The following is a 25,537-nucleotide window of genomic DNA, read 5'->3' as shown; positions in this document are numbered from 1 at the left end:
ATCTTTGACACAGTTTCGAGTAAACATGCATCAATATCATGTCACACAAATTACAGGCATTTGCATGTCTGCAGAAATTGTTAAATAACTTAATGAAAGTATTAATAACAGAGCGGGCTTTTCCTCTTTGAAGAAGAAAGTTAAAAACCATAGGGCATTAGACTTCAAAATTTAATATCTTCAGTCTTTTAAATTAAAATTTCCACTATTCTACAAGTAGTTCTTGGCTGGAAAGTGCAATTGAAGGGAATAAATCAGACATTACCTGTGAGAAAGATATCTTTCTGAAATCCAAATTGGCCACTTGATTGAACAGGAGCCTAAACGGTCATATTTTCCTGGCTCAAGTATAAGAAGACAATTTGGCACACACTGAAGAGGTGTCGATGGATCTTCTGACAGCTGGTAGTCACAGGCAGCAATATTAGTGCTGTGATCCAATCTCCAGGAAGAATGCAACAGAGCAGTAAAGTGGCAGAGAGATTCTCCTTGAACTTAAATCATGAGAACCCATCTTTGTCCTCTGTGAGCAAAGACACAAAGGTATATGTAGCCCTATAAACTTTGCTTTACTGTATAGAGGGGCCTCTAAAAAATTAGCAGATTAAATTGAATGTGAATCTCCAAATTTAGTTAATGGTGTTCTACAAAATAGAATCTGTCTTAGAAAGTAATCAGTACATGGCTTTAAGCTCTAGAGATTATCTTTAACATCTTGAAGAAAGGCTGAGTATACCTGCCATACCTATGAAATTCTTGTCATTTGTGTGAGGCTGAAGAACAGAATTAGAAACATCAGTGCTGAACATGTATTCTGAGCTATGTAGTTTGACTTTGTCTTTTCTATTTGTCACAGGAAAAAAAAAGGAAGAACCACCAAGTAAACTTTCTAAAATGTTGCTAGTTTTTTCTCCATCAGAGGACTACACTTCAAATTTATTTACTTTTGTTTTTAAATAATCAGGAACATCCACCTCCAAGTATCTACCTTCTGCTTTAGACCAATCTCCTTACAGAAGGTTGAAGAGCGCATATTTGCTCCAATGACTTTCTGATCCTTGAGGATTATTCTCTTTAGAAAAGAATTAATACACTTTAAGTCCCATACTATACGTTGATGCATGCAATATAAATCTTATGGGTTTATTTTTCTCTCCATTCTAGCACCATTCCCAATTCTTAGCAATATCTATCTGTCTTAGAGTGTCCACTGCTGTGAAAAGACACCATTAAGACCATTCTTATAAATAAAGTTGGCTTATAGGTTCTGCAGTTTAGTGCCTTATCATCATGGCAGGAAGAATGGCAGTGTCCAGGCAGGCATGGCAGTGGAGGAGCTGAGCTAAGAGTTCTACATCTTGTTCCAAAGGTAAACGGAAGACTGACTCTTCAGCACTGGACAGAGCTTCAAAGCTCATCCACATAGTGACACACTTCTTCCAACCAGGCCACACCTCCTAACAGTAGCACTCCCAATGGGCCAAGCATATGCAAACCACTGCACTACCTTACACTGAAGTTTCACTTTATAGGAATGAGAATGGAAAATACTTAGCTGCCAGTTACTGGCTTATTTTCCTTAACGCTATATCTGTGTATATTTCACTCATTTTGGTGTAAAATTGGATTTTATTTCTCTTTAAGTCAGAGTCTTTTAGTATCTCAAAAAAAAACAAAAAACAAAAACAAACAACAACAACAACAACAAAAACAACAACAAAAACCCTGAGATGCAAAATACCAAGCACAGTATATTCCCGTGAATGGATCCGCATTGCTCTTCTTGATTACAGTTTTTGAGATAGATTTTCCTGTTCTTTTCCCCCTCTAGAATGGACTATAGCTAATTTATTTCTAGGTTATATTATTAAACATGGGGTTTAATTTGTATGTTTTAATGACATCTGACTGAAAACACAAAGCAAACTGGAGCCAGAGCAGTTTGTGATGCTGATTCTGTAGTCATACCTGTGGTGAGAAAATGTCTATTATCTACTTTCAGTGAAGTCTGTTATGGACCAGGATGGAATATCAGGTCTTAGAAACTGTCACTCCATTTGCCTAAGAATTTCATGACGTCATTGTTTTTTTTTTTTTATTAACTTGAGTATTTCTTATATACATTTCGAGTGTTATTCCCTTTCCCGGTTTCCGGGCAAACATCCCCCTCCCCCCTCCCCTTCCTTATGGGTGTTCCCCTCCCAACCCTCCCCCCATTGCCGCCCTCCCCCAATAGATTAGTTCACTGGGGGTTCAGTCTTAGCAGGACGCAGGGCTTCCCCTTCCACTGGTGCTCTTACTAGGATACTCATTGCTACCTATGAGGTCAGAGTCCAGGGTCAGTCCATGTATAGTCTTTAGGTAGTGGCTTAGTCCCTGGAAGCTCTGGTTGCTTGGCATTGTTGTTCATATGGGGTCTCAAGCCCCTTCAAGCTCTTCCAGTTCTTTCTCTGATTCCTTCAACGGGGGACCTATTCTCAGTTCAGTGGTTTGCTGCTGGCATTCGCCTCTGTATTTGCTGTATTCTGGCTGTGTCTCTCAGGAGCGATCTACATCCGGCTCCTGTCGGTCTGCACTTCTTTGCTTCATCCATCTTGTCTAATTGGGTGGCTGTATATGTATGGGCCACATGTGGGGCAGGCTCTGAATGGGTGTTCCTTCAGTCTCTGTTTTAATCTTTGCCTCTCCCTTCCCTGCCAAGGGTATTCTTTTTCCTCATTTAAAGAAGGAGTGAAGCATTCACATTTTGATCATCCGTCTTGAGTTTCATTTGTTCTAGGGATCTAGGGTAATTCAAGAATTTGGGCTAATAGCCACTTATCAATGAGTGCATACCATGTATGTCTTTCTGTGATTGGGTTAGCTCACTCAGGATGATATTTTCCAGTTCCAACCATTTGCCTACGAATTTCATAAACTCGTTGTTTTTGATAGCTGAGTAATATTCCATTGTGTAGATGTACCACATTTTCTGTATCCATTCCTCTGTTGAAGGGCATCTGGGTTCTTTCCAGCTTCTGGCTATTATAAATAAGGCTGCGATGAACATAGTGGAGCACGTGTCTCTTTTATATGTTGAGGCATCGTTTGGGTATATGCCCAAGAGAGGTATAGCTGGATCCTCAGGCAGTTCAATGTCCAATTTTCTGAGGAACCTCCAGACTGATTTCCAGAATGGTTTTACCAGTCTGCAATCCCACCAACAATGGAGGAGTGTTCCTCTTTCTCCACATCCTCGCCAGCATCTGCTGTCACCTGAGTTTTTGATCTTAGCCATTCTCACTGGTGTGAGGTGAAATCTCAGGGTTGTTTTGATTTGCATTTCCCTTATGACTAAAGATGTTGAACATTTCTTTAGGTGTTTCTCAGCCATTCGGCATTCCTCAGCTGTGAATTCTTTGTTTAGCTCTGAACCCCATTTTTAATAGGGTTATTTGTTTCCCTGCGGTCTAACTTCTTGAGTTCTTTGTATATTTTGGATATAAGGCCTCTATCTGTTGTAGGATTGGTAAAGATCTTTTCCCAATCTGTTGGTTGCCGTTTTGTCCTAACCACAGTGTCCTTTGCCTTACAGAAGCTTTGCAGTTTTATGAGATCCCATTTGTCGATTCTTGATCTTAGAGCATAAGCCATTGGTGTTTTGTTCAGGAAATTTTTTCCAGTGCCCATGTGTTCCAGATGCTTCCCTAGTTTTTCTTCTATTAGTTTGAGTGTGTCTGGTTTGATGTGGAGGTCCTTGATCCACTTGGACTTAAGCTTTGTACAGGGTGATAAGGATGGATCGATCTGCATTCTTCTACATGTTGCCCTCCAGTTGAACCAGCACCATTTTCTGAAAATGCTATCTTTTTTCCATTGGATGGTTTTGGCTCCTTTGTCAAAAAATCAAGTGACCATAGGTGTGTGGGTTCATTTCTGGGTCTTCAATTCTATTCCATTGGTCTATCTGTCTGTCTCTGTACCAATACCATGCAGTTTTTATCACTATTGCTCTGTAATACTGCTTGAGTTCAGGGATAGTGATTCCCCCTGAAGTCCTTTTATTGTTGAGGATAGCTTTAGCTATCCTGGGTTTTTTGTTATTCCAGATGAATTTGCAAATTGTTCTGTCTAACTCTTTGAAGAATTGGATTGGTATTTTGATGGGGATTGCATTGAATCTGTAGATTGCTTTTGGTAAAATGGCCATTTTTACTATATTAAACCTGCCAATCCATGAGCATGGGAGATCTTTCCATCTTCTGAGGTCTTCTTCAATTTCTTTCCTCAGTGTCTTGAAGTTCTTATTGTACAGATCTTTTACTTGCTTGGTTAAAGTCACACCGAGGTACTTTATATGATTTGGGTCTATTATGAAGGGTGTCATTTCCCTAATTTCTTTCTCGGCTTGTTTCTCTTTTGTATAGAGGAAGGCAACTGATTTATTTGAGTTAATTTTATACCCAGCCACTTTGCTGAAGTTGTTTATCAGCTTTAGTAGTTCTCTGGTGGAACTTTTGGGATCACTTAAATATACCATCATGTCATCTGCAAATAGTGATATTTTGACCTCTTCTTTTCCGATCTGTATCCCCTTGATCTCCTTTTGTTGTCTGATTGCTCTGGCTAGAACTTCAAGAACTATATTGAATAAGTAGGGAGAGAGTGGGCAGCCTTGTCTAGTCCCTGATTTTAGTGGGATTGCTTCAAGTTTCTCTCCATTTAGTTTAATGTTAGCAACTGGTTTGCTGTATATGGCTTTTACTATGTTTAGGTATGGGCCTTGAATTCCTATTCTTTCCAGGACTTTTATCATGAAGGGGTGTTGAATTTTGTCAAATGCTTTCTCAGCATCTAATGAAATGATCATGTGGTTCTGTTCTTTCAGTTTGTTTATATAATGGATCACGTTGATGGTTTTCCATATATTAAACCATCCCTGCATGCCTGGGATGAAGCCTACTTGATCATGGTGGATGATTGTTTTGATGTGCTCTTGAATTCGGTTTGCCACAATTTTATTGAGTATTTTTGCGTCGATATTCATAAGGGAAATTGGTCTGAAGTTCTCTTTCTTTGTTGTGTCTTTGTGTGGTTTAGGTATAAGAGTAATCGTGGCTTCGTAGAAGGAATTCGGTAGTGCTCCATCTGTTTCAATTTTGTGGAATAGTTTGGATAATATTGGTATGAGGTCTTCTATGAAGGTTTGATAGAATTCTGCTCTAAACCAGTCTGGACCTGGGCTCATTTTGGTTGGGAGACCTTTAATGACTGCTTCTATTTCGTTAGGAGTTATGGGGTTGTTTAACTGGTTTATCTGTTCCTGATTTAACTTCGATACCTGGTATCTGTCTAGGAAATTGTCCATTTCCTGAAGATTTTTAAATTTAGTTGAATATAGGTTTTTATAGTAAGATCTGATGATTTTTTGAATTTCCTCTGAATCTGTAGTTATGTCTCCCTTTTCATTTCTGATTTTGTTAATTTGGACGCACTCTCTGTGTCCTCTCGTTAGTCTGGCTAAGGGTTTATCTATCTTGTTGATTTTCTCAAAGAACCAACTTTTGGTTCTGTTGATTCTTTCTATGGTCCTTTTTGTTTCTACTTGGTTGATTTCAGCTCTGAGTTTGATTATTTCCTGCCTTCTACTCCTCCTGGGTGTATTTGCTTCTTTTTGTTCTAGAACTTTTAGGTGTGCTGTCAATCTGCTGACATATGCTCTTTCCTGTTTCTTTCTGCAGGCACTCAGCGCTATGAGTTTTCCTCTTAGCACAGCTTTCATTGTGTCCCATAAGTTTGGGTATGTTGTATCTTCATTTTCATTAAATTCTAAAAAGTTTTTAATTTCTTTCTTTATTTCTTCCTTGACCAGGTTATCATTGAGTAGAGCATTGTTCAATTTCCACGTATATGTGGGCATTCTTCCCTTATTGTTATTGAAGACCAGTTTTAGGCCGTGGTGGTCCGATAGCACGCATAGGATTATTTCTATCTTTCTGTACCTGTTGAGGCCCGTTTTTTGACCAATTATATGGTCAATTTTGGAGAAAGTACCATGAGGAGCTGAGAAGAAGGTATATCCTTTTGCTTTAGGATAGAATGTTCTATAAATATCCGTTAAGTCCATTTGGCTCATTACTTCTCTTAGTCTGTCGACATCACTGTTTAATTTCTGTTTCCATGATCTGTCCATTGATGAGAGTGGTGTGTTGAAATCTCCCACTATTATTGTGTGAGGTGCAATGTGTGTTTTGAGCTTTAGTAAGGTTTCTTTTACGTATGTAGGTGCCCTTGTATTTGGGGCATAGATATTTAGGATTGAGAGTTCATCTTGGTGGATTTTTCCTTTGATGAATATGAAGTGTCCTTCTTTATCTTTTTTGATGACTTTTAGTTGGAAATTGATTTTATTTGATATTAGAATGGCTACTCCAGCTTGCTTCTTCTGACCATTTGCTTGGAAAGTTTTTTTCCATCCTTTCACTCTGAGGTAGTGTCTGTCTTTGTCTCTGAGGTGTGTTTCCTGTAGGCAGTAGAATGCAGGGTCCTCGTTGCGTATCCAGTTTGTTAATCTATGTCTTTTTATTGGGGAGTTGAGGACATTGATGTTGAAAGATATTAAGGAATAGTGATTATTGCTTCCTGTTATATTCATATTTGGATGTGAGGTTATGTTTGTGTGCTTTTCTTCTCTTTGTTTTGTTGCCAAGACGATTAGTTTCTTGCTTCTTCTAGGGTATAGCTTGCCTCCTTATTTTGGGCTTTACCATTTATTATCCTTTGTAGTGCTGGATTTGTAGAAAGATATTGTGTAAATTTGGTTTTGTCATGGAATATCTTGGTTTCTCCATCAATGTTAATTGAGAGTTTTGCTGGATACAGTAACCTGGGCTGGCAGTTTTGTTCTCTTAGGGTCTGTATGACATCAGTCCAGGATCTTCTGGCCTTCATAGTTTCTGGCGAGAAGTCTGGTGTGATTCTGATAGGTCTCCCTTTATATGTTACTTGACCTTTTTCCCTTACTGCTTTTAATATTCTTTCTTTATTTTGTGCGTTTGGTGTTTTGACAATTATGTGATGGGAGGTGTTTCTTTTCTGGTCCAATCTATTTGGAGTTCTGTAGGCTTCTTGTATGTCTATGGGTATCTCGTTTTTTAGGTTAGGGAAGTTTTCTTCTATGATTTTGTTGAAGATATTTACTGGTCCTTTGAGCTGGGAGTCTTCACTCTCTTCTATACCTATTATCCTTAGGTTTGATCTTCTCATTGAGTCCTGGATTTCCTGTATGTTTTGGACCAGTAGCTTTTTCCGCTTTACATTATCTTTGACAGTTGAGTCAATGATTTCTATGGAATCTTCTGCTCCTGAGATTCTCTCTTCCATCTCTTGTATTCTGTTGGTGAAGCTTGTATCTACAGCTCCTTGTCTCTTCTTTTGGTTTTCTATATCCAGGGTTGTTTCCATGTGTTCTTTCTTGATTGCTTCTATTTCCATTTTTAATTCCTTCAACTGTTTGATTGTGTTTTCCTGGAATTCTTTCAGGGATTTTTGTGTCTCCTCTCTATGGGCTTCTACTTGTTTATTTATGTTTTCCTGGAATTCTTTCAGGGATTTTTGTGTCTCCTCTCTATGGGCTTCTACTTGTTTATTTATGTTTTCCTGGAATTCTTTCAGGGATTTTTGCGATTCTTTCAGGCATTTTTGCGATTCCTCTCTGTAGGCTTCTACTTGTTCTCTAAGGGAGTTCTTCATGTCTTTCTTGAAGTCCTCCAGCATCATGATCAAATATGATTTTGAAACTAGATCTTGCTTTTCTGGTGTGTTTGGATATTCCATGTTTGTTTTGATGGGAGAATTGGGCTCTGATGGTGCCATGTAGTCTTGGTTTCTGTTGCTTGGGTTCCTGCGCTTGCCTCTCACCATCAGATTATCTCTAGTGTTACTTTGTTCTGCTATTTCTGACAGTGGCTAGACTGTCCTATAAGCCTGTGTGTCAGGAGTGCTGTAGACCTGTTTTCCTCTCTTTCAGTCAGTTATGGGGACAGAGTGTTCTGCTTTCAGGCGTGTAGTTTTTCCTCTCTACAGGTCTTCAACTGTTCCTGTGGGCCTGTGTCTTGAGTTCACCAGGCAGCTTTCTTGCAGCAGAAAATTTGGTCTTACCTGTGGTCCCGAGGCTCAGGTTCGCTCGTGGGGTGCTGCCCACGGGCTCTCTGTAGCGGCAGCAACCAGGCAGACCTGTGCCGCCCCTTCCGGGAGCTTCAGTGCACCAGGGTTCCAGATGGTCTTTGGCTTTTTCCTCTGGCATCCGAGATGTGTGTGCAGGGAGCAGTCTCTTCTGGTTTCCCAGGCTTGTCTGCCTCTCTGAAGGTTTAGCTCTCCCCCCCATGGGATTTGGGTGCAGAGAACTGTTTATCCGGTCTGTTTCTTTCAGGTTCCGGTGGTGTCTCAGGCAGGGGTCCTGCCGCTCCTGGGCCCTCACCCACGGGAGCCCAGAGGCCTTATACAGTTTCCTCTTGGGCCAGGGATGTGGGCAGGGGTGAGCAGAGTTGGTGGTCTCTTCCGCTCTGCAGCCTCAGGAGTGCCCACCTGACCAGGCGGTTGGGTCTCTCTCTCACCGGGTCTGGGAGCAGAGAGCTGCTGCAGGCCGGGATCCGCGGGTGTGGGACTTCCGGTAAACACAGAACGTGCCCGGTCCTAGAGAAATTCTGCTTCTTTGTGTCCCAAGCTCACCAGGCAGCTTTCTTGCAGCAGAAAATTTGGTCTTACCTGTGGTCCCGAGGCTCAGGTTCGCTCGTGGGGTGCTGCCCACGGGCTCTCTGCAGCGGCAGCGACGTCATTGTTTTTAATAGCTGAGTAATATTTCTTTGTGTAGATGTACCACATTTTCTGTATCTATCCCTCCATTGAAGGAGACCTGGGTTCATTACAGCATCTGACTTTTATAATTAAGGCTGCTATGAACATAGTGGAGCATGTGTCCTTGTTATATGTTGGAGCATCTTTTGGGTATATGCGCAGGAGTGGTATAGCTGGGTCCTCAGGTAGTACGGTCTCCAATTTTCTGAGGAATAACAAAACTGATATCCAGAGTGCTTGTATTGGTCTGCAATCCCACAAACAATGGAAGAATGTTCCTCTTTCTCCACGTCCTTACCAGCATCTGCTGTCACCTGACTTTATAATCTTAGCCATTCTGACTGGTATGAGTTGCAATCTCAGGATTGTTTTGATTTGCATTTCCCTGGTGACTAAGGTTGTTGAACATTTCTTTAGGTACTTCTCAGTTATTCGGTATTCCTCGACTGAGAATTCTTTGTTTAGCTATGTACCTCTTACTTAATAGGGTTATTTGGTTCTCTGGAGTATAATTTCTTGAGTTCTTTGTATATATTGGATATTCGCCCTTTATCAGATGTAGAATTGGTAAATATCTTTTCCCAATCTGTTGGTTGCCTTTTGTCCTATTGACAGTGACATTGCCTAACAAAAGCTATGCAATTTTATGAGGTCCCATTTGTCAAATCCTGATCTTGAGCATAAGCCATTGGTGTTCTGTTCAGGAAATCCCCCCCACCCGCCCTTCTGTTCAAGAATCTTCCACACCTTCTGTCCTATTAGTTTCATTGTATCTGGTTTCATGTGGAGGTCCTTGATCAACTTGCACTTGAGCTTTGTACAAGGAGATAAGAATGGAATCGATTTTCATTCTTCTACATGCTGACAACCAGGTAAACCAGCACCATTTCTTGAAAATGCTGTCTTTTATCCCACTGGATGGTTTTAGCTCCTTTGTCAAAGATCAAGTGACCACAGGTGTGTGGGTTCATTTCTGAGTATTCAATTTTATTCTACTGATCTACCTGGCCTGTTTCTGTACCAATACCATACAGTTTTTTTTTTTTTATCACTATTTCTGTGTAATACAGCTTGAGGTCAGGGATGGTGATTCCCCCAGAAGTTCTTTTATTGTTAAGAATAGTTTTCACTACCCTGGATTTTTAGTTAGAGAATATCATCCTGAAGGAGGTAATCCAGTCACAAAAAAACACACATGGTATACACTCACTGATAAGTGGGAATACCCAAGATACAATTAACAGGTCATATGAAGCCCCCCAAAAAGGAAGATCAAAGCATGGATGCTTCAGTCCTTCTTAGAAAGGGGAACAAAATACTGAAGGGAGGAAGTGTGGACACAAAGGGTGAAGCAGAGACTGAAGGAAAATCCATTCAGAGACTGCCCACGTGGAGATCTATCCCATATACAGACACCAAATGCAAACACTATTGGGGATGTGAAGAAGTGCATGCTGACAGGAGCCTGATATAGCTGTCTCTGAGAGACTCTGCCAGGGTCTGACAAATACAAAGGCAGATGCTTGTGGCCAGCCATTGAGCTCAGCACAATAAAGTAGTTAGAGAAAGTACTGGAGGGGCTGAAGAGGTTTACAACCCATAGAAAGAAAAACAACAACAATATCAACAAATCAGACCTCTCAGAGCTCCAGAGCTCCAGAGGATTAAACTGTTAACCAAATAGTACACATGAAGGGACCCATGGCTCCAGCCACATATGTAGCAGAGGATGGCCTTTTTAGTCATCAGCGGAAAGAGAGGCCTTTGGTCCTGTGAAGGCTTGATGCCCCAGTGTAGGAACATTCATCAGGGCAAGAAGTTTGGAGTGAGGGGTGAGTGGGGGAGCAGCCTAATAGAAGCAGGGGGAGGGAGGATGGGATGCGGGTTTCCGGAGGAGAAATCAGAAAAGGGGACATTTGAAATGTAAATCAATAAAATATCCCATTAAAGAAAAGAAGCCGTCACACTCCACATTCGTTCCAAAATATGCCTTAGGCTAGGCATGTTGGATGTGTTTATACAGGCAGATGGCTTTCAGTACAAAACTCCATACTAGAGTTTAACTTAGCTTTCATCCTTTCTGTATGTGTTCCAGAATCCTGCCTTTATTCATTTGCATGACCAATAGGTAGAATATCCACATGCATGCATCACGTGGGCACACTATTCTTAAGGGATATACAATATGGCCAATAATAACTTTATGCGATTTTTCAAATTAAATGAGTATAACATTTAATATAAATTTTTATTTTAAAAGTCTCATTCTATCTTTGTCTCCAACTAATGCTCTCTAGGGATAGTAAGCATCTCATGAAATGACTTCTTTTATATATTTGAAGACTATTTCAAACATTTGGCATTTATCTTACTTTAATGACTTAGGTGATACTAAGTCCCAATCTTCTGTATAGCTTTTCTTGATTTGGATGAGAGAAAGAAAGCAGGAAGTTGACAGAGAAGAAACTAAAATTTGTTTTTATTCAATTCATTCAAAGAGCTTTACCTCTGTGATTGCCTTACCACTTAAAAATGGACATCTGGCCCCCTAAAACTGAGAAAAGCACGATCTCATATAACTGTAATGTGAGACACGTGTATCATTTTAATTCTTCTAACTATTCAGATCCCAAAAGTATAAAGGGAAATTTTCAAATTAATTTTAACAGTATCTAACCCAATATATCATTCAGACCTCATATAAAGAAACCCACTCTGAAGATTATGAAGACCCATTTATTTATATGTTAGATGTCTTCTCAGGGATTGGCTTTGTGTTTACAGAGGATAAGGGAGGGAAACCACAGTCAGAATTGTGCCTTTTCCAGGAAAACTCCAGATTTGTTTCCAGAGATTTCCTGGGTCTCAGAGAAGTCTAGTCAAACTGCAAGAAACCATCTTCTTAAGATTAGATTACAGATACTCACAGCTAAAGAGTGGATGGGGCTTGGGGACTCATGGAAGAATAAGAGGAAGAAGTGTGACCCAAAGGGGATAAGAACTCCACAGGAAGATCAACTAACCTTGGGGCTCTCAGAGGCTCAACCAACAACCAAAGAACGTACACCAGCTGGACCTAGGCCTTCATATGTAGCTGATGTGCAGCTTGTCCTTCATATGGGCCTCAAACAACCGGAATGGAGGCTATCCCAAAAGCTGTTACCTGTATGTCGGTTATGTTCTACTAACTGGGCTGCCTTTTCTGGTCTCAGTGAAAGAGGAAGCATCTAGCCTTGCAAAGACTTGGTCTGGCAATACCCAAGTTGACCCCTACCCACTCAGAGAAAGGGAAATGGGGGAAGGATTGTAGGAGGAGGCAGTGAGCTGGATGCAAAGTGAAAGAGTAAAAAAAAAATTTTAAAAGATTAGCTGATTATTAATGGTTTTGATTACAATTACTATAACTTTCAAAAACCTCCTAATTTGTATTTTCTAGCATAATTTGCTATAGTATTCTAGCCACACTGACTTATTAATAAAGTGACAGGTGGTATACCCTAAGTGGCATCATTCACAACATGAGTAATATAAAGAAGATTAAATAGCAATTTTATTTTGTAAATTTAGTCTTCATAATTCAGGTTCCACTTTATTATTAGAAATAATTTTAATTTTGGCTTCTCTCATATGTGAATATGGACTGAGGGCTAAACAATGATGATGTATTTGATACAGCTTATTGTAAATATTTGAGCAATAATTCTCAATGGTAGTTCATTTTGCGTAACAGGAAACATTCTGAGATTATTTTTTTCCTTTTTGTTTTTTTTGCTGGTTATTTTATTTATTTACATTTCAAATGTCATCCAGCTTCCCATTTTCCCCTCCACAAGACTCTTATCCTATCCTCCCCCAACCCCCATGCTCTATGAGACTGCTCCCGCCAGCCATTCATCTACCCACTCCTGCATTAGCAGCCTAGCTTCCCTTTATCCTGAGTCATTCAGCCTCCACAGAACCAAAGGGCTCCCCTCCCATTGATACCAAATAAGTGAGCTGGAGTCATGGGCCCCTCCATTGTACTCTTTGGTTGGTGGTTTAGTCCATGGGAACTTTGGGAGATCTAGTTGGTTGACATTGTTGTTCTTCCTATGAGGTTGCAAACCCCTTCAGCTCCTACAGTGCTTGCTCTAACTTCCCCATTGGGGTCCCCCTGCTCAGTCCAAAATTTGGCTGTGTACTTCCACATCTGTGTTTGTCCAGCTTTGACAGAGTCTCTCAGGAGACAACTATACCAGGACTCCTGTCAGTAAGCACTTCTTGGCATAAGCAATAGTGTCTCGGTTTGCTGTCAGCTGACGGGATGGATCCCTAGGTTGGCCAGTCTCTGCATAGCATTTCCTTCAGTTTCTGCTCCACTCTTTGTCCCTGAATTTTCTTTGACAGAAGGAATTCTGGACAAATATTTTTGAAGGGGGCCCAATCCATCAATTGGGGGTTCTGCCTATCCACTGGATATGGTCTCTATTGGTTATATCTCCCCTTTGTTGAATATTTTCAATAAGTCCTCCCTGTTGGGTTTTGGGAACCTCTTGGGTCCCTGGCATCAGGGACTTTCTAGTGGCTACCACCAGTTCCCCCTCTTCACTGCTACACACCTACTTTCAAATTTCTGACACTCTGTACTTCATCCCCATCTTCTCCCATATCTGAACTGGCCTTCCCTTTTTTTGCCATTTTTCTCTCCCTCCCAGATCCCTCTCTCCCTCTACTTCCCAGAGATTATTCTCTTCCCTATACTTAGTAGTACTGTAGTGTCCACACTTTGGTGTGATCTTCTTTCTTCTTGGGTTCGATATGGTCTATGAGTTGTATCATGGGTTTTCCAAGCTTCTTTTTGCCTAATATCCACTTATCAGTTGGTATCTACCAAGTGTGTTCTTTTGTGCCTGGGTTACCTCACTCAGGATGCTATCTTCAAGTTCCACCCATCTGTCTGCAAAGTTCATGAAATCATTGTTTTTGATAGCTGAGTAGTATACCATTGTGTAAATGTACCACATTTTCTGTATCCATTCCTCTCTTGAGGGACATCTGGGTTGTTTCCAGCTTCTGGCTATTATAAATAAGGATGCTATGAGCATAGTGGAGTATGTGTCTTTGTTATATGTTGGAACATGTTTTGGGTATATGCCCAGGAGTGGTGAGGACCTGCGTCCTCAGGTAGTACTCTGTTCAATTTTCTGAGGAACCGTCAGGCTGATTTTCACAGTGGTTGTACCAGCTTGCCTCTTACCAGCAGCAATGGAGGAATATTCCCTTTTCTCCACATCCTAGTCAGCATCTGCTGTCACCTGTGTTTTTGATCTTAGCCATCTTGATTGGTATGAGGTGCAATCTCAGGGTTGTTTTGATTTGCATTTCCCTGATAACCAAGGATGTTGAACATTTCTTTTTTTATTGGATAGTTTATGTATTTACATTTCAAGCGTTATCCCCTTTCCTTCTTCCCCCATCTCCCATCCACCTTCCCCTTGCTTCTATGATGATGCTCCCCCTCCAACCTACCCACTCCAACCTAAACACCCTAGCATTCTCCTACTTTGGGGAAAAAGCCTTCAGAAGACCAAGGGCTTCTCCTCTTATCAATTACAGACGATGCCATCCTCTTCTACACATGCAGCTGGAGTCATGGGTGCCCCATGTGTACAAATACCATGTTGTTTTTATCACTATTGCTTTGCAGTATTGCTCGAGTTCAGGGATGGTGATTTTCCCAGAAGTTCTTTTATTGTTGAGAATGGTTTTTGTTATCCTGGATATTTATTATTCCAGATACATTCAAGAATTGCTCTTTCCATCTCTGTGAAGAATTGAGTTGGAATTTTTTGGGGGATTGCATCGAATCTGTAGATTCCTTTAGGTAAGATGGCTATTTTTACTCTGTCAATCTTGCTAATCCATGAGTATGGGAGATCTTTCCATCTTCTTAGGTCTTCAATTTTTTCCTTCAGAGACTTGAAATTCTTATCATACAGATTTTTCACTTGCTTGGTTAGTGTCATACTGAGGTATTTTATATTATTTGGGACTATTGTGAAGGGTGTCCTTTCCCTAATTTCTTTCTCAGCCTGTTTATCTTTTGAGTAGAGTAAAGCTAGTGATTTTTTTGAGTTAATTTTGTATCCAACCACTTTGCTGAAATTGTTTATCAGCTGTAGGTGTTCTCTTGTGGATTTTTTTTTGGGGTCACATATGCATATTATCATATCTTCTCCAAGTAGTGATATCTTAACTTCCTCCTTTCCAATTTGTTTCCCTTTGATCTCCTTTGTGTCTATTGCTGTGGCTAGAACTTTAAGTACTATATTAGAAAGGGCGAGAGTGGGACCTTCTCAAATACTTAAAAACACTTTTCATGGTCACAATTAAAAGTATATATGACACTACTGGCACCAATTAGAGAGACCATTTAGTGTCATTGAATGCAAAGGATTGTCCCACCGTGGGATCAGATCATATTCACCCAATGGAAGAGTATCACAGTGCTAAGCTAAGAAACTGGCTGTGAAGCTGAATGTGGAGCTATAAAGGAAAAAAAAACAGTGTTGATAAATCCAGACAGAAATGCTCTTTGATGATTTGTTTCAATGCCTGGCAGATTATTTTTTTCAGACATATGAGTGAACTTGTACCCTCATCAGCACCTGTCTGACATTATTCAAAGTCACAGTGAGATGAGAGTTAACAAATGACATTGTGCATGCTAAGATAATTAATTAATCTTAGAAACTGAGGGAAGACTTCACAGCCATATGTATCTGTTTAGAAGAGGAATAAATGTCAATAGCTCTCTTTTCAGAGGAAATTGAGAGTTTCTGAATGGCTTGTCTTGATTGAGTAGATATAACACAGATAAAAATGAGAATTAACAAATGCAGGTTTTAAAATATGTACAGTAATTACTATCTTCTCAGACCACCTGCTTAATAAATAGTTAATCAAACAAACATCATTGGCCTTTGTAAAGAAAGCATATGATAGTTAAGAATAAGTAACCCTTTAGAGGTAGCAATAACTTTCATCACAAATTTACTTCTCTCCTAATAAATTTTGAATTCAGAATTAATCTCATATTCTAAAGATACATATATCATCACAAATTGAATAAACTTTTGATCTCATATTTAGAAAGAATCATCAGCTAAGTATGAAGTATGCCCCATCTAGTTGGCACAACTTTTGATTAAATGCAATGTCAAGTGCCACTTATAAATGTATCTTAGAGTCGATATTCTAGCATGTACTTCCCGTTAGTTCCTACAATTCACTTCATAAACTGTTAAGTATGCAAAAGCTAAGCTATTGTAAATTTAATTGAATTTCATACTAAATATTCTCAGTTTGTCTTGAAAGTAATTAAGTTAAGGACAATCAGAGTGTGTGATCATTTTCTGAAAATAGTGGGAGACATAATGAAATTTTTACTTTTTAAAGAGACTGATTTTGTGATGATTCTAAGTTTTCCTTTTATTTGAACAAAGACGTCATTTTCTGCAATAATTATTAACAAGCCTGTTTCAGATCTCAGCAAGTAATGAACCAGACTGCCTCTATCTTGGGCTTGGAAGCCATCTTAGAGTAAAGAAAAACTAGACTCATCCCTGTTTATGATTAAACCTGTTTCTCAAGGATTGGCCTAAGCTCCACCAGGCACCTCAGCTGCAAATGTTTCTGTACTGCCTGTTCCAGGAATTGCAGCAATGCCTTTGTTTCAAAAGGCCAGAAGGTCATCAGGACTACCTTGCCGTCACAACTTTATTTCAGGGTGTTATGACTGACTTGTTATGTTTATGTTTTTGTCCCTGTAACCCCACCTGTTTCACCAGCTGAATCTCCCATTTGAAGCCTCCTAATCCTGAGTTATAAAAAATAAAAGCATTGTTTTCTGCATATCAGGTGCTGACTCCTCAAAGCCTACTTTGGGTGGAGGGAGCTCATGTACCAGTTAAGAAAGCTTGTTTTAGTTAATAGCTGGCTCTAATTAATTTGGTCATGATGGTTTGGGTTGGTGGTCTTTCTCCTCCCATCTTCGGGATTAACACATCCTTCTTAGAAAATTTTATACTTTGTTGTGGAATTTACAAGTTTAGTTTCTGGTATGGTTTAAATTTTATTCCTTTTCTGGTTTTTTAAAAATGCATATTCTATGTTTCCATAGAAATACAAAAAGAGAAGGCTGAAAAGCAGGAGAAACCTGAGAAGAAAATACAAACTAAAGGTACAGTTTCATTTTATGCTGTCGTTGCTCCTTTGTCTCCCTCTCTTAAAGCTTCTCCTGCCCTTTTTCCTCTTCCTCTTCTCCCTCATCCTCTTCTTATCCCCCTTCCTCCTCTTTACCTCATTTTGAGGGGGTACACATTTTTGGTATACTTGAATGACAGAAAAACATTTCCATGATTAAGATTTTTACGTTTAATTTTTATGATAGTCTTCACAGAAACATTTTCTTCTCCAGTTAATTCTAAGTGTGACTGTGTACCGTTCATTGATAAACTAAATGAAAGTAGCTGCAGAATTGGTGAAAATCTTTACTTATAATTTTTCCTCAATAAATAACATTATGAATATTATTTTTCTCAACAAAGATGTGTTTTTCCTTTCATCCCTTCCTATGATGATTTGGAATTCACGTTTCAAACACAGAGTCTATATAACTTTAAATGCCTTTGTTATTATTGGTACAGATATTGGTACCTTAGATTACATCGCTAGTCTCCTACTCTCTTCACAGCCTCTAGGGGTAGATAGGCTGTGACAACATAATAATTAGTAGTCCTTTCTGTCTTCTGAGTCTGAATCTAGAAACTATGATCATACAGTAGAAGCATTTCAGTATAGCCAACCCGACCTGGCTCACGTGGCAAGTGATACTTTTCTGTGAGCGATCCATGAAACCATAAAACTAATGGCATTCAATATGAACAAATTTCTAAGCATGACCAGATTTTCCAAAGGGGCACTTATGCATAATTTTGGATGTTGCAGGTGGTGAAAAAATTCTCACCATTACCATATTTATGGAAAATAATAAAAAATAATAAAAGTTCCCTATAGACAAAATTTAATTGTTGGAAAATATGGGTATGCTGGGCAGTAGAAGAGTGCTTGCATAGGATATATGGAAATCTAAGTTCAATTACAAGCACCTCCCTTATGAAGAATTTTTAAAAAGTGAATGTAGTTGCATATATATTATATTAAAAATTAGCTAATGTAAAAAATTAGCTCCCATTCATAGAACAGTTGAAAATACTGTTTTTAAATACTAGAAACACCTATTAGCTTGTGATATCGTGTTTGTCTATGTTGTGACATGATACTGTTGCTGATAAACATAGCTTATGCATGCATTTGGACTATCCCAGATAATACTTTAGATATTAAATACATAACCCATAACTTTGAATTCTGGATTGGTCAGCCAAAACTTACACCATCAAAACACTATCACTACCAAATCGTCTATCTATGCTTGTATTTAAGGGCTAATATCTCCTTGCCTTTATGTTCCTTTTCTGGTTTCTTAACTCTTTTGGCCAGGAAAATCGGACATTGCATTTGGGCAGGGATTGGCTAAGGGAACCATGACTAAACTGACTGCTTCTCTCTGCCTGAATTAAAGAGGAATGCAACTGGCTCCAACTGGTGAAGGTCTGCCCAGCTTTATCTTGTGGACTCTATTGTTATTTAACTGCAAAGCTGGGGAAGTGTGTACAGTAATGCCCGTGGGAACATTTGCATTTTGGACCTAGCTCTCAAAATCCTGCTGTCAAAGTCTTTAAGCAGCAGGCTGTGGAGTGGGTTTATTAAACCAGTGGGTAGCACGTAATTAAAACAGTGGATTTGGCTGAAGTTTAAAATAAATTTGTCAAAGGCTGTGCTGGAGATTAGTCACGTGAATATGGTTCTTGAGTAGAATGAATATATCAGAGTAAAATGAATACTTCTGAGAGACAAAACAACAGACAAAGGTAGACTATAGACAGATGCATGATAGATGAGATGTAAAGAGATAAATAGACAGAGCACAAAGATACATTAATATTTTTATCTACTTTCCCCTCTATGGGAACACAAGGGGAATATTTCATTTGCTTTCTATTGTCCTATCTATATCCGAGATAGAATGATGTCTATATTCTGTTCCTCAATAGTTTAATGACAATGTAAAAATAACTATATTTTTAAAAAACACTTTTAGACCTGTTTGTATATGTAGTGGATAAATGAAATGTTCTCTCAATTATATTCCAGTTTGACTGCGGATAAATGTGATGGCTTGTTGTAGTTTATATTGTCATTAAACCAATTGTTAGTCTTTTTTTTAAAAAAAGCATATAGCACTTCTAATATGTGATCATTATAAACGACAAACTTATAAACAAATACCCTAGCTTAAAATTTTTGTATATACTAAAGCTGAAGTATTTTATGGCCAGATAAGAGTTTTGGTGGTAAATAAAACTAGATTATATGCAATTTCACTCTCTTCTGTTTTGTTTTTCTCTTTTCCTTCTTCTTTTCCTCCTTCAGCTGACTGCCCCTTTAAAAAACAACAACAACAACAACAACAATAACAACAACAAAAAAAACAAACACACACACAAAAAAACCCACAACCAAAACTTCTAACTCATATAAAGTCTTTCATAATACATGATAAGTTTATGATTGGAATATTTGCTCATCAAAGAAACATAGAAAAGTAAACAATGTGGAGTGCTAGAGAACAAAGAGTTGTAAAATCCAATCCACTCAAATCTGTTAAGTGATTCATATTAAAGTGGGACAAGTAATTTCAATTCTATTAGGCACTGAAAATAAGATTTTTTTAAAGTTTTTGATGTTTGGTGATTTAACTTTATAAGGTCATATTTTGCTCCTTTGTTTATTTCGATGCCTCCCATTGGGGGATGAATAGGAGAGTTTCATGTTGTTAAAGATTAAACCTGGCAATATAATTCTGTTATTGCTTTAAGCATAAGCACTGACATGTTAATTAACATTTGCCTTCAAACTAAATTAGTCTTGGTAATATTTCCCATAATAAAGTCGGAACTTATTCTGTGATTATAACTTGGACAATGTACATACCTGTGATCTTGCACTGAGTCAGCATAGTGAATAGTACTGTGGGTCGGTAAGTTGGCTTAGTCAAAACACAACCATAATGTAACTCACCCTAGACTGCTAAATATCATTAAATCAAACATGAATGTGTGCAATGAATTTCCAACCATAGAAGAAAGGTTCAGCACAGCAAGATTTAACACATTTGTATGAAGAATTCTCTTTCCATACAAGAGTGACAGTTTGTAATAAAAGCTTTCATAGGTATTTGTCAAGTTAAAAGAGCTATTAAGAGGTTTCCGCCTGCGTCCAGAGCTGACCCTTTTCCACAGCTTTCGGTACCCAGATTCTGTTAGGGGGTGAGGAGAGAGCTGGACTCTCAGAAGTGCAGACAATCCTGAGCACACAGGAGAGACCACCACTGCTGCTCATATTTCTGGCCCAAGAGGAACCCTCCTGGAGCCCTCTGGACACAGGAACCTAGGACAGTCAGTAACAGGATCCTTCCAGTCTCCGCCTGCACCTGGGGCTGAAAGCCAGTCTCCAGAATGCTGACACACCTGAGAGCAGAGGTAAGACCACCACTTCTCCTCTGAAGGACCCTACTGGAGCCCTCAGGACACAGAAACCCTTCACCTGGAGTTGACCTGATCCCAGATCTCCTGGTAGAGAGAGCTGGACTCTGAGAAGTGTAGACAATCCTGAGAGAGCACAGGTGAGACCACCACTTCTGCTCATATTCCTTGCCCAAGAGGAACGCACCTGGAGCCCTCTAGACACAGGACCCTTCCAGTTTTTGCCTATGCTTAGAGCTAACTCTGTGACACAGCTCTCTGTACCCAGATCCCACTGGGAGAAAGCCAGTCTCCAGAAGTGCTGACACACAGGCTTACAGGAGGGTCAAGCTACTGTCAGAGACAGCAAGACCAGATATAACCAGATGGTAAGCGGCAAGCACAGGAACCTAAGGCACAGAACCAGGACTACTTGGCATCCTAAAATCAAATACCAGATATTCCAACACACCGGAAAAGCAAGATTTGGTTTTAAAATCACATCTCATAACGATGATAGAAGACATAAATAACTCCCTTAAAGAAATACAGGGCGACACATGTAAACAAGTAGAAGCCCTAAAGAGGAAACACAAAAATCCTTTAAAGAATTACAAGAAAACCCAACCAAACAGGTGAAGGAATTGAACAAAACCACCCAGGATCTAAATATGGAAATGGAAACAATGAAGAAATCATAAAGGGCGACAACCCTGGAGACAGAAAATCTAGGGAAGAGATCAAGAATTATAGACCCAAGCATCACCAACAGAATACAAGAGGTAGAAGAGAGAATCTCAGAGGCAGAAGATACCATAGAAAATATTGACACAACCGTCAAAGAAAATGTAAGACACAAAAAGCTCTTAATCCAAAACATCCAGGAAATCCAGGACACAATGAGAAGATCAAAGCTAAGGATAGGAGAAATAGAAGAGGGTGAAGATTCCCTACTTAAAAGGCCAGAAAAAGAACTAAACAATTTTTTTAAAATTTCTGAATTCAATAATCCATTTCTAGTATGATTTAGTTGATTAATAAGTGTGTTGATTCTTTTTCTGGTTGTATAGAATTAAAATTCTACCAGTTGTTTTCAAAATGAATTGTATATACAGTTGCACACACTAAAGCTAGAGTATAAGCACTATTTTTCTGTACTAGTGGTTGAGTAGAACTTATTTTTTAAAGGACTGAAAATGAATGAGTTGTTACTGGAGTTTCATCTGGGATCCACTTAGAATTCTGGTCCTTGCATTTTATACCAAAATAATTTAGACCAGGTGCCTAGAGTATCCTGAGTAAATAGTTGGCATTCTCAAGAGATGAAAATAGAAAATGTCCAAACTGTCCACCCAGAGTAGAGTATCTGTCATTTAATAGATTAAAGTTGACTGCCTTGACCCTCTAGCTCTCCATAATGGTATGGGGAAATTTTTATTTATTTATTTATGAAAGCTTAGACCCTATAGACTAGGCTTGTGCCCAACTAACTTATATAAGTTAATAGGATGTTTATATGAATCCACCTTTGTCATGCGTTTCATTACCTCTCATTCTTTCCTGCACATCTGACTCTCTCTGCATTTGGCTGGCGAATTCCTGATTCTTCCTTAGAATTCCTATCTCTACCTAGAAATAGCACCTTTCCTCTCTTATTCTGCTTTATGCTATCACATCCTTTTGGACTAATCAGAAGGTGCTAGGGAAATACAAAATACTCAGGTGTTACAAAATACTCAGGCAGGTAATAATCTAATAAAAATAACAACTATACTCAACCTTGTGCTTATACAGAAATCTTCATTTGAATAATACAAAAACATCCTTTACACAGTAAAGAGATAATCATAACAGAACAATGGCCATAAATAGGCCATGGTACCTATTTAAATGTTAAGCATATTTTATATTTATAAAGTCTCTGCAACAGACAAATTCCCTGAGTGATATTTTCTCGTCAAGGTAATTGACAGATCACCTTGGATTGACATTTGTAAGTCAGGGCAATGATTTGCGAAGTCTGTTCTGAATAGTATCATAGAAGGTTGAGCGCTCTTAGAATCAATATCGAGCTAGAGACCTTCCTTGAATCCCAAGATGTCTTTTCCCAGTGCAAGAGACAGGGCTAAGGTCTTACTACCCTGACCAGTAATTGGCGTTGAGCCTGTGTAGTTAAATGCCGTTATATCACTTCAGAATAATATGATAACACAGCTTAGGGAAAGTACTGGACCCACAAGTGTGTAAAGCTGTACAAAATTGTAGAGAGCCACCAAGCCTCGTAAACAGTGTGGTGGTTTGAATGAGAAGCATTTGGATATGTGGTACACAGCTGCTGGCAGTTAAGGGAAGCTTAGGAGTTGTGAATTTGCCGGTTGAAGTATGTCGCTAGGGCTTTAAATTTTCAAAACCCTCAGGGACCTTTGGAATTTGCTCTTTCTGCTCTACATTTTGGTTGGAGATGTGAGCTCTGGACAGCCCCTGTCAGCATTCCTGGTCCTTGTTGCCATGGTTCCCCATCATGAAGGTGATGGACTTTTATCCCACTGGAACTATATGCACAAATAAACCTTTACATTGTAGAAGTTGCCTTGGTCATAGTGTTTTATCACATTAGTAGAAAAATAACTAATGCAAACAGAAACTTCAATCTCTGGCAAGTGTAAGTTTAAAATGTTATATTGTTGGGAATTGGATCAAATGCTTTGTCTTATTTCGGCTCCTAAAAGCAGTGCTTCCAGACCCGAGGGTCTCTGTCACTGCATCCCCGCCCCAATCCAGCTTTAATTGATAATGAAGAATTGCCATAGAGCCGTTGGTTGGGTAGGGAGACAGGCAGGAGTTTTAGATTGCAGTGTCAAGGAATCGAGAGAGATTGGAGAAAGAAGAGAATCACTGTGGCTTGGAGGGAGAAGAATAAATTTTAAGAGCTAGGGGAGAGAAGCATTCTACAATCTAGGTGGAAAGAGAATGAGGCCCTACAAGGACAAAGGGGGTTGGAGGGCTGTCTAGAAGGTAACAGAGCAGCAAAGGTAAAATATAAATTTAGATGATGCAATGTTAAGCCAGAAATACTGGAGGGAAGTGTTTGCTAGCCACGGGGTGGATTTAGATGTGTCCAACCATTGAGCAAGTCAAGGCATATTAAAATTAGCTTGTGTGTGTGTGTGTGTGTGTGTGTGTGTGTATGTGTGTGTGTGTGTGTGTGTGTGTGTGTTTCATGAATCAAGAGAGCTCTAGGGGCAGGTGCAGTATGCACAATGGGGAGCCAAAGCAGTTTAACTAACTTACCACTACATTAATTTCTTGGTTTCATGAGCTCTTATTAATGAAGGATACTTCAGGGCTGTCTAAATAGCTATTTGAACTAATTGAACTGTATAGGCTAAGAAATAAAGACCCAAAATTGGGTGGGTATGGAATTTGGAGTAGATTTAACAGGATTGGGGGAAGGAGATAAATATGATCAAAGTGTAAAACAATGCATGAAATTCTCAAATAATTAGCAAAAATACATTGTAACTTCTTTTTAAAATATATTTGCATTTTTTAATTTTTGAGATTATACCATAATTACAGCTTTTATTCCTTCTTTTTCCTCCCTCAAACCCTCCGGTATACCCCTCTTTACTATCTTTTATATTCTTGACGTACTTTTCATTAATTGCTTTTACTTGCAACATATACATTTGTACATGTATATGATGTATATGTGTATCAACCTTTATCAACCAGTCTGTGTTGGCAAGACCTGAGATTGTGCACCTGAAAGAGTGAAGCAGACTACAATCTGATGCTACAGATGGCCTTTTTCTCAATTTCAGTGTGTTTTTATACACTAATATAACAGAGGAAGGAATGAGCCAAAGAAGGTTGTTTGAGTTCAGGAAAACATGATCAGAAAAACATGTAAATAAAATGTTGTAAGCACATACTAAGTGTTCACAGGTCAGCCCTTTCCTGGAACTTTCTCGGAATAGAGCATTTGAAACAAAGTTGCCTGGCAGATACTATAGATTAAACTTGGGAAAGCACAAAAGGGAATCAGAAGACCATATCCAGATTCAGGGCACACGCACCAAATTTGTGTAGCTATGATCTGGCATCTAACAGGAAGAAACATGTTTCACAAATTGAATATAAATGTTTTTCATAGGCGGTCCAAAAATCCTGTCCAAGAACAACCCAGGGAATAGAATTCGCCAGAGATAAAGGCCCCCTGAAGGTCTCTCAGGCACTGCTCAACATGCATTATTCTTTTGACCATCTTCCCACACGTGCATACATACATCTTTCTAAATGCAACATGCTTACCCCATCTTCTGTTACTAGTATGCATGTTTTTAGGGAGGTTCATTTGGTATTAACGAACAACTTAAGGTTGAAACAATATGGGTAAGTATTGCAGATCGGTAGAAATATTCAATTTTTCAAAACTATTCACTGATACCTCCCACAGTTAAAGCACTAAAAAAAATCTCAAAATGCAGAAATTTATTAAAATAAATGTCTGAAAATGCTATGAAGTAAAACCATGAACCTCAAAGCATAATGTGTATGGTTCACAGTAGTATTATTCAGTATTTCTGAAGTCAAATATAATCCTAGATGGTTTACTTAGTTTGTTGTCACCTGTCACTTAGAGAATTTAGTACAAACAGCTGTACTTAAACCCTTTCGCAAAAAAGATTTGATTTAGAACTGTGATAAGAGGACCTCAGAGAACGTTGTAACTACTAAGAACTAGAAGACACAAGATAGTATAATCTCTGAAACACCCAGAAAATATATGTCCTTCTGAAGGCTGCTAGGATAAAAAACAGAAGCATGCAGGAGAGCTGGAGAGGAGCCATGTGGGAGAGAGACATACACTTCAGAGTTGAGCTAAGCTGAATATTCTGGTCAAAGAAAGGTCAGTCTTGACAAGAGCACAGATGGTACAGCCATGCCAACTCAGATGCCAAGCCACAGAGCCACTCCAACTGGTGGATTCCATTTGTTATTAATTATGAGCCTATCAAGGGGACTTTTGTTTCATGTAAACAAGAATGGAAAACAAACTAAGCTCTCACAGG

General features: G+C 39.1%; 1 protein-coding gene across 17 annotated transcripts in view; it reads left to right on the top strand.

Annotated features, from left to right (window-relative positions):
• Positions 1–25,537, top strand: part of Trdn (triadin) — a 455,305-nt gene that overhangs the window by 87,326 nt on the left and 342,442 nt on the right. For all 17 annotated transcript variants that reach the window (XM_063272320.1, XM_063272316.1, XM_063272306.1 and 14 more), the window contains 1 exon segment: positions 16,997–17,056. In XM_063272320.1, the coding sequence (XP_063128390.1) occupies positions 16,997–17,056 (60 nt within the window).

The sequence above is a fragment of the Rattus norvegicus genome, chromosome 1 (assembly GCF_036323735.1).
Source record: "Rattus norvegicus strain BN/NHsdMcwi chromosome 1, GRCr8, whole genome shotgun sequence".
Taxonomy (NCBI): Eukaryota; Metazoa; Chordata; class Mammalia; order Rodentia; family Muridae; genus Rattus; species Rattus norvegicus.
Note: the sequence above shows the minus strand (reverse complement) of the source record. Positions and strands in the feature narration are given on the sequence as shown.